General features: G+C 40.9%; 1 protein-coding gene across 1 annotated transcript; it reads left to right on the forward strand.

Annotated features, from left to right (window-relative positions):
• Positions 1 to 606: 606 nt before the first annotated feature.
• On the forward strand, positions 607 to 5,976 carry LOC139634591 (kelch-like protein 10). Its single transcript, XM_071501148.1, has 5 exons — positions 607 to 956; positions 1,854 to 2,337; positions 3,302 to 3,919; positions 4,403 to 4,552; positions 5,392 to 5,976. Exons 1-5 carry the CDS (start codon positions 787 to 789, stop codon positions 5,761 to 5,763), a joined length of 1,794 nt encoding a protein of 597 aa, XP_071357249.1. The 5' UTR covers positions 607 to 786; the 3' UTR covers positions 5,764 to 5,976.
• The last annotated feature ends 4,482 nt before the right edge of the window (positions 5,977 to 10,458 follow it).

The following is a 10,458-nucleotide window of genomic DNA, read 5'->3' on the forward strand; positions in this document are numbered from 1 at the left end:
TTACTGAATACTGATGTCTTGCTTTGTTACTATCAGTTTCTGTTCAATTTTGTTACTGCAATGTTGTCGAATAAATTCATGGCAGTATTGCTCATTCCCTAATTTTTCGAAAGGACCACTGTGGGATAAACTGAGAGAGGAAATACAGTGGAGAGAAAATATATACATATATTTACATATAGCTTCACACAAACATATAATATTCACAATGTTTATATTATTCATTACTTCTTGAAGTGTGTTTAAGAACAGAACTGAATGACTGTTTCCAATGTGAGTTAGCATTTATACAAAACATCAACATATTCATAATGCTTTTTTTTATGAGACCTTTTTAAATAGAAGTACTGTTGTATAAAAAAGATTGGCCACCCCTGTTGCAGTTGTTTTTTTTTTTTTTTGTTGTTGTTGTTTTTTTTTTTTTGTTAAGTCCTTGAAATAAAAAGTAACATAATTATTTTGTAAATAAATCAACAAAATATGTAATATGCCCAAAACTGTATGTGGAATTCTTAAGAGCCCAGTTTATATCATTTACCTACTGTTAGACTGATGTACATTACAGAAAGACAAGATTATAGTAAGAAAATAATGCATAAGAAAATATAATTGTCCATAGGTTCAAGTAGTTGCTGATGTCAGTTCATTTGTCATTATGATGTAATAACATTCAATTCTAGAGTCCCACAGTGATGTGAGAGTGTGTTCACAGTTCTCTGTTCACTGAACAAACGTGGTGAGACTCCAGAGACAAGCAGACTGCCACAAACCTGAGAAAAGGTTCTCATGTTTAAAAAAATCAAGATGAGTGACCAAGGCAGGTCCTCACATAACTCAAACTCTGTGTATAATGAGCTCCGCCTGCAGAGAACCTTTTGTGATGCAGTCATCAAAGTTGAGGATGTCGAATTTCCAGTCCACAAGATCATCCTCTGTAACTGCAGCCGTTACTTCCGGTGAGTTGGTTATCTGATCTCAGAGGGAAGCAGACAAAAGCATATCCCTTAACTAAGCACTTAGTTTTGTCTCAGTTATTGATCTGAGTCTCAACAACTCAATATCAACAGTTACATTGATTTGTAGAGCATTTCTAATAAAACAGGTTTGCCACACAGAACTATATGAAGCAAGAGAAGCTATTAAAGACCTGATGAACAAGAAAAATGAAATAAATCAGAAACTTCAAAATATATTTAGGGCTGTTTCAAAAGTTTACCAAAGATGCAGTTTCGCTGTCTGTCTCCACACAGTCAGGAGTCACAGATAATGATTTAGATGAACTGCCACAACTTCTACAATGTTGGGGTGTTTTACTCTGAGTACAGATTATTTTTTTAACTTTAAATTAGCTTTATGAAGTAAATGGAGAGGCTGCTCACAGCTGAAAAAACCTCAAGTAAATTGTGAATGGTGGTGAAACATTTCCAGAGAGATCACAAAAGAAAACAAAAATTCAAGAAGTCCAATATTAAATATTTGTGAATCAGTGTGGACTAGGCTATTACCACACAGTATTACAAATAGTGCTATTCTTCAGATAGAAAAGAGAAAATCCATTGTTTTTATTTCAGATGTCTATCAATTGATTTAAGACCATAAATGTGTCCAGACTATTATAATATTTGTGCCCTAGGAGCCTACAGTGAGCAGGGTTCATTAGCGTTAAAGCTTTGCATACACTGAGAAATACTCTATCACAGTCATTCTCACAGCTGTTTCCTCTCTGAATTTTCCTTTTCACTTTGTCACTTCTACATGAGATGTGTTAAAAGGAGTTTATATTAATATTGTCAGTGTGAAAATGTTGAATATTAATTTTCACTCTTCTGCTGGGTCTCCATCCTGACCCTCAGAGCTCTCTTCACTCGTTGGTCGACCACAGACAGCAAGGTCTTCAACATATCCGGGATGACTCCTCACATGATGCAGCTCATCGTTGAGTTCGCATACAACGGCTCAGTTTCTGTGACACAAGACAACGCACAGGACCTGATGCTAGCAGCTGATCTGCTCAATGTAATGGACGTTGTACAAATCTGCTCCAACTTCATCGGTGAGCAGCTCTGCCCAGAGAACTGCATCGGCATCTGGCAGTTTACAAATACCTGCATCAGCCCTGAGCTGCAGCAGAAGGCCTACCGCTATGTCATTGAACACTTTGAGGAGGTTGTTCCCTTTGAAGAGTTCCTGCAGCTCTCTGTAGAGGAACTCACTGAAATGCTTGGTAGAGATGACCTCAATGTGAGAAAGGAAACTACTGTGTATGAGGCCATCCTTCGCTGGATCGCCCACGTACCTGAAGAACGAGAAGGACACATCGATGTGCTTTTTTCTACGGTACAATAACTTTCTATCGCTAGATTAGGTCATGATTTACATCCTCAAATTTTAGCTGATGGTGTTATGCTGCTTATCCTGCTTCAGCATAATGCTCTAACACCTGGAGCTTGATTCATTTGGGAAGGACCTAGGAAAAACAAATTATACATTGTTGCCTTTAGTTCTGGTCCAGTTTATGTTAAGACTGAATTATTAAATATGCACTATGAGCTGTAAGCTTGAAGTCATACTGGCAGACAGGTAACTCTTTGACTGAACACTTCTGATGACTGACATCGTGCATCATCATTGCTACACGCACCCATGTGTTGTGAAGAAATAAGATGAGACTGCCACCGGACCTTGTATATCATAAACAGTGAAAAACCTACTACATAGACAGGAGAGAAAGATTTACCAGACCAGTAAACATTGTTCCTGAGCAATGTTTTTGAATGTTAAAACAATGCATACTGGTCCTCTTAAAAGGTTCTGTATGGTTCTTACTGTCATCAAATCCCATGAAAAGACCAAACCCAACAATAAATTATCCTGCTAACAAGTGCTGCCTGTGAAGCTAAAGACTGATATCACTTACTTGCCCTGTGAACATGGACACGTACACTGTCTTGCTGTTGCAAATACTCACTAAAACACCAGATGTGTATTAATCCACCTGTGAAAATAGTCCCCAACAAATGAACCAGTCCTGTTTGAGTAAAATTTGCTAAAAAACTACAGTGCCCAGCCTTTTTTAGCAAATTATCAGCTTCATTTTTAATTAAAGCATAGGTAGGACAAAGTATTGAAATATGGCCTTTGTCAGACTTTGGTAGGAAGAACAAATGGCTAAAAAAAATTCAGAAAATGTCAAGATGGAGAACATCAGCACAGTCTGGACAGTTTACAGTACACTTTACAGTAAATACTGCAGTCCCTTATGTCTCAGTCAGATAGATTCTGTCCTCTTTTGCCTGTGTAGGTTCGTCTGGCCCTGACAAGTGCAGAGTACGTCAGGATCCATGTGTTGTCCAATGCGCTAGTGAGGAACAGCACTGAGTGCCTGCAAATAACCCACAATGCCATCCAAACCTTGTATCACATCATCACAAACAGGCCTTCAGTGTCTGGCCTCTGCAGCCCTATCGCCCGTCCCCGTCTTCCTAATGCCGTCCTGTTGGCCATCGGAGGCTGGAGTGGCGGCGATCCAACTAATGGCATTGAGGCGTATGATGTCATTGCTGACCGCTGGATCAACGTGACAAACAATCTGGAGCGTCCTCGTGCCTATCATGGCGCTGCTTTCCTCAGTGGGTATGTCTACTGTGTAGGTGGCTTTGACAGGGTGGAGCATTTCAACAGCGTGCGCAGGTTTGACCTGAGCACACGCACCTGGCATGAGGTGGCACCCATGTACTACCGCCGCTGCTATGTGAGCGTAACAGTGCTGAATGGTTGCATCTACGCCTTGGGAGGCTATGATGGGCATAGTCGACTCAGCGCTGCAGAGCGCTACAAGCCTGAAACCAACCAGTGGAGTCTTATTGCAGCCATGAATGAGCAGAGGAGCGACGCCAGCTGCACGACACTCAATGACAAGGTAGGTGAAGAGCATGAGAGAGCATGTGGAAATAAATTTTAGTAACAGAGGGTAGTATGAAACTGGAACATTGCTCAATTGATTTTCTACATGTTTATACAAACAAGATATGCCAGAGGCCCCATAAACTATTTTTGCAAACATTTTTGAAAAAAACAATTAAAAAATAAAAGTGTTCTCTAACAAACTATGGTGTTTCTAAATTACCTCAAACGTGTCTTTTCCACTTCCATACTGCTATTAATTATTAACTTATCAGTCAACATAGTGGTAACCTCGGCAGATGATACTGGTCATCTAATTTATCGGTCCAATTTATTTTTTGATTAGACTGGTTCACGAGATGTTTCTGTTGGTTCTCGGCTGTAATTCAATAATTATCTTACAAGTGTCGAAATATCTCTGAATTATTACAAGGAACACAGTCACCTGTTAAAACTAAGAAAAGTGCTAGCTAACTTACTGCCCCCTCTTTCTCTTCAGGTTTACATTTGTGGTGGTTTCAATGGGAATGAATGCCTACACACGGCTGAATATTATAATCCAGAGACCAACCAGTGGACACTGATCACCCCCATGAACAGCCGGCGCAGTGGAATTGGAGTTATTGCATATGCAGACCATGTCTATGCAGTAAGTACATGAGACACTGCTCACAATCACATATCACACGAACAATGTGAAGAGATTTGGTCAGCAGTTGTTGTAAGCCGGTTACACTGACTTAATGTGGTGCGTCTGACTTTACCTATGAATTTAACTGAGTAGTGAAGTTACTGTTTTATGTACTTGAAGAAAACAAATGTACACAAAGACTATATCAATAACTAGCAGATTTATTCCGCAAGAGTCTACAACCATGCAAGCAGCTCTGTAAGGCCACACTTAAGCACAGCGTAGTGCATTGAGCTAAATGCTAGCGTCAGCAGGCTAACATGTGCACACTGATATTATACCTGTTAAATATTAGCATGCTATTGTGCTAATGTTTAGCAGATATAATGTTTACTGTGTTTTCCATCCTAGTTTAAAGGGGCTATTTGCAAGTTTTCTCTGCCATCAAATGTGGTTTCTTACCGGGAGTGAGCAGTGGTGATGGTTGCTTGCCAAGGGCGTCAGCCATCATTGTGTTCTTTGCATAAGTCAAAACTCTGACCTGCTGTTAACATTAGAAGAAATGTCAGAGGATCGCCTGTATGTGCTGAATTTCATGGAATTAGCAAAGTGGTGGACAACCCAACAGATACACTGCCATCCGCTGAGCCATGTTGCTAGCAATGCTGAAAGTATATATCTACTTTGAGCCTTCAAAGACCCATTAGTCGCTCTGGCGTTATAAGTGGCTTCTTAAGGAGGAGAGATAATAAAACAGAACTTTGTAAATGTACTAATCAAAGGACACCTGGGTGCTGAGAAACCGGTTCCATCTCCATTTAAACACTAAACCCAATACTCTACTTTTCCTCTCACAGGTTGGTGGATTTGATGGCAACTCTCGTCTGCGCAGTGCTGAGGCCTACAACCCCCAGACCAACACTTGGCACATAGTGTCCTCCATGATCACCCCACGCAGCAACTTTGGCCTTGAAGTGATCGATGACCGGCTCTTTGCTGTTGGCGGTTTCAATGGCTCCACCACCACTGATAATGTTGAATACTATGACGCGACAACAGATGTGTGGTCTGCAGCCTGTGACATGGAGATCTTTCGCAGCGCCCTGAGCTGCTGTGTCGTGTTCGGACTCCCCAACATGGCTGAGTATGCTTACCCTCGTGATGCCCTGCCGTTTTTCAATTTGGACGAAGAGGAGGAGGAGGAGGAGGAGATAGTAGTGTGCATCTAACACCTGGACAGTTTTTAGCAAAGTCCTGCCTTGTACCACCGTCCACTCTGGCGAGACTTTAACATACTGAAATAAATTTCTTTGTGCATTAAATTGCTGGTACTACAGTGATTTCTATAATGTTTCAGTTTATGTGAGAATGAAGTTTGAGGTTTTATAAGAGTGCAGATACAGGGTTGATCCAGCGGGGACTGTTGCGACAAAAGTCCTGCAACCTCCCCGGGTTCAATTCTCCTCATAAAATCAAGAGAAGGGTCAATACTGTTAGCAGGGGAAGACCCAGAGAGTTATGAGTATGTTGATCAATAAACAAATCTGGCATTAGCTGTCTGTGCATGTCATTTACCAGCCCCATCAGTTGTAGCTACACAGCAGTTACCAACTGCTGATGCTAGCGGATAGTAAAGAACAGTTGGAATCCCTCAGTTATACTTTAAATACGTCACATTAATATTCATCACCTTGATTGGGACCTTGGACATTCAAAGTACCAGCTTGTTCTATCAGTCTGTGAAATTTTAAACTTAGCGTAGCTTTAGCTGCAGCCAAAGAGCCTAATTTACTAAAAATTCTCATGTTCTCTCCCCTTAAGTTTAATATTACTTTGTAGCACTCACTGGATGCACAGTTTTCATTGTCCCCCTTGGGTTGAGCAATGACCTCTAAGAAAAGTGCTAAAGGGCCATTTGATCCCCTACGAGACAAACTGGCTGGGATATAAACATAAAATTAAATCTATCCAAATGTAGCCCAAATTTCAACCAAAGAGAAAATCTACAAAAGAAAATGTGACTGAATGTGCATCTACTACCAGTATGCAAAACATAAAAACAGGTGGATGGAAACACACCTATTGACAGAAACAGGGAGACAATATGCAGGAGTGAAAGAAACAGGAAAAGAGAATAGCGTGAAAAGAGAGAACGAGACCTGCAGAGAGAAGCATGTACAGGAATAATGTCAGAGGGATTCAGTCTCAGTATAAGTTGGTGCTGTTACATGACTTTCTGGCTGATGTCAAGGACTGGATGTTCCACAATCTCCTCCAACTAAATTTGGACAAAACTGGGATTATTCAGGGGGAAGAAAAGCTTGAATGACTTCAGTCTGTCCTCTGTTTTGCCGCATGCACTCCCTGCTCTCCCTCTCTCTCTCTCTCTCTCTCTCTCTCTCTTTCTATGCCTCTCTCTTAATCTCTCACTTCTCTTTTCCTCCTCTCTTCTCTCTCTTTTGTCTTCCTCTTTATCTCAAAGAAAAAGCATTGGTTGCTCGTTGTTGGGCAGAGTCACCTTGAGGAAAAAAGTGGAGAGCTTGCATCTGTGTGTTTGAATACATCTACTTTGGAATATATAGCATGAATGTGTACATATTGGAAATAATGTATATTTGTCGTTATTAACATGGGCAGGGAACAAGCAATGTTCGTTCATTCAAGCATAACTGGCCTGGTCATTTTTGCTGTTCCTGCTGCTTTGTGAGTTTATACATCAGCATAGCATTTGCAGTCAGGGATACACTGTATTTATCGCTGAAACCATCACACAACACATGAAGCTATTGTGGTCACTGTGGTCTTGTCATGACTTAGCACTATCCACCCTGACAAGCCTTAGAAATATACCAGAGACAGGCTTCAAAATGCTTATCGGGTTTAATGCTCTGAACAGAACAAAAATATGACATGTGGAAGGACAAGAACGTCAACATTTTTTTATGTCGTCATTCCCATTTCTTTTCAAAATCCTTGCTTTTCTACAGGGATTGAGAATGACCAGGCAGGTCAAGGAAGTATATCGATTAAAGCAAATAAACTATTGTTAAGATGTGGTTACAATTCGGCAACCAGAAGCACTTGGTTAAGGTTGAGGAAAGACAGTAGTTATGGCATATAAATAAAGCATAGCATTAGCTGAAGCAGAGCAACAAAGCTGCATGTGTAATAACTGATTGCCATCATGCTTAACAGTCCCTTGCTATATTGATATTCATGGAGGTGTTATAACCTCATACTTCTCACTATTACTCTACTAATGTGCTCATATGAATACAGTTTGTTGCTGCAGCTCCCTCCTCCACCTGAATCTCCCTCTCATGCACTTTTTGGTGTTGTTGAGTAGAGCAACAAAGACAATAGTCATGTATCTTTATTAAGGGAGATTAGTTCGGTGGAATCCTTGTTGCTACTAAGACTCTTTAGGAATTCCCTCGATGGTACTGTATGAAATCTATGGAGCTGCATAAATTTACCGAAATTGTTCAGTTACTTAACAGAAGTGTGTCTGACTGAACTGCCAGTGTGACTACTTTCATTCAGAATTGTGTAAGATGTGATGAAATATTCGTTGGTTCTCAGTAGGCCAACTTTTACATAAAAACTCTGGCTCCTTTTCAAACACAATGAAATGCAAAATTAACAGAGCACTTGCACACAGCAGTACATATCTGAAATGGGCTCATGTGTGCATGCGTGTGTCTCTAGAAGATATGACAAAAGGTTGTATACAAATACAGGATGGCAATCCCAACTATTACTCTGCCTACACACACACACACCCACACACGTTGGGAAGGAGCCCTGACATGCACAAAGCACAGAGGTTTTTAAAAAATTATTAGCTAAAGTTGCTTGGCTGATGGTCGATGTTCTAAAAGCCCCATGCAATACAACTTTAATAGCACTGGCAACAGGGTATACACACACACACACACACACACACACATACACACCACACATAGCCATTTTCTCTTCCCTTATTTGCAACGTCTGGTTTCTCTGTCTCCTCCACTTTCTGTCTCTGTTTCTCCTTCATCTGTCTGCCCGCTCTGTAGCCGAGGGCTAACACTAAAATACAGATTCCCGCTCATAAAAACCAGTGAAAAACACACAAGCAGTTATTGTTCTGTGTGAGCAACTGTCAGTGAACTGACAAACGACACAGAATTTGTGCCTCCCTGACACAGTTAGCTCATGACTTCATAAGTGTAGAGCCTGTGTGTGTATATGTACAATATGTGCATATGACTATGTGTACGTGCAGCGGCATGTTTGTGTATCTTACATATTGTGCGATCTGATAATAATATTAAGCCAAACATACAATGTTATGTTTCAGTATGTGGCCTGTATGTGTGTTTGTGTGTGAGGTAGAAGAGGGGTTATATGTGTGTGTGTACAGCGCCTGAGGGCTTTGTTCTGTACTGGTGCAATAAAAGACACATTAGAGAAAGAGAGAGATTACAGAAAAAAAACATTATCAGCTATAAATGGTGTTTTCTTTTTTCATCTCACAGAAAAAAACAATAAATCTGTGTGGGTGTGAGAAGCAACAGAGCAGAGTTTCACATGATACATCTGCCTGGAAATCCTGGAAATGCAATGATCCACAGCATTTTTGAGAGAGACTGTCCTCCTGTAAAAAATGAGCCCATTGGTCGTTTGTGCAGCAGGTTATTGTGACCCATAGTTATGTTTTGTTGTTAGCGTGACAATGTAGTATATAGAGCGACAAATTTCACATCAGGAGGAGGTTGGGTTGGACTGATAGGTCAACATAACACAGGAATATGTCACAGGATAGCAGTGTTCGATTCCCATGTGAAACATCTGTGGAGAAAAAAACTATGGATTGTCTGTTTGCACCTGGGTGAAAATAGTCACACAGCAACTTGCACCTGTATGGAACACCCAATGGTTCCCTAAGCGCCTTGTTTTTTGCACCATTAAAAAACAGTGTACAGGATGGCATAAATTGTTGCTATGCTGGGTGGTGTCTGCTGCCATCGGGCGCCTGTTTAACGGGATAGCGGAATGGCTTTAGGAAGTTTGGCAAGAGAGTATAAAGAGCGACAAAGTCCACATAGGTTGTAGTGGAAGCATGAGTCAAGCACACAACTTTCCCCTCAGGAGACTGGGGTTTGACTCCTGTGGGTAGCAAAAGCTGGCATACTTATTGTTAGACTTACTTGACTTATCTTGTTTTTGTTTTTTTTTTTTGTTTGTTTTTTATTATATTCATTTTTTGGTCAAGTTTAGGCTACAAAACTACTTGTTTAGGTTAAGGAACAGGTCATGGTTTGGATTTGGGTTAAATTAGACTTCACTCTTATGACTCATTGAAGTGGTCCAGAAGAGCCAAAAAACCCCGGTGTGAATAGCCACATTGGCTATCCACTCCAGGTGCAAGTAGCATCTGCCACAAAATATCAGTAGCATGTACAGATGAATCTGGAGGATGAAGAAAGAGAGAAGAGGGGGATGAGGATAGTGCCTTAAAGACAAGGAAGAGAGAACATAAGGGCTGGGTATGCGTACTGAGTAGAGGGTGGAATCTGTTTCCCCTGTCGTGTTTAACACCTGTCTCACCCTCACAGTGTGTGGGAGGCAGGTGTGTGTGTATTTTTGAGGTGATGAACAGACAACAGCTTCCCAATTGGAAAGGATTCAATTTGTACCCAATCTATCCTCTGCCTCCGTCTCTTTCACACACACACACTCCGTAGGACAGCTCTTCTGCTCCCTCTTGACCTCTATGTGACCTCTGTCTGTTTCCTCTTACCTGTGCGTCAGTCATATGAAATCAGACCGACAACACTGCTCTGCTTTAGCTCAGAGTTCTTGTCCTGTTCACCGCCCAACAGTTACATTGTACAATGAGGTTTTTCCCCCAAGTACACAGTGAAATATTACAGACCGAG

This window comes from Trachinotus anak, unplaced genomic scaffold (genome assembly GCF_046630095.1).
Source record: "Trachinotus anak isolate AG129_WGS33_773 ecotype Australia unplaced genomic scaffold, CSIRO_AGI_Tana_v1 ptg000016l, whole genome shotgun sequence".
In the NCBI taxonomy this organism is placed as follows: domain Eukaryota; kingdom Metazoa; phylum Chordata; class Actinopteri; order Carangiformes; family Carangidae; genus Trachinotus; species Trachinotus anak.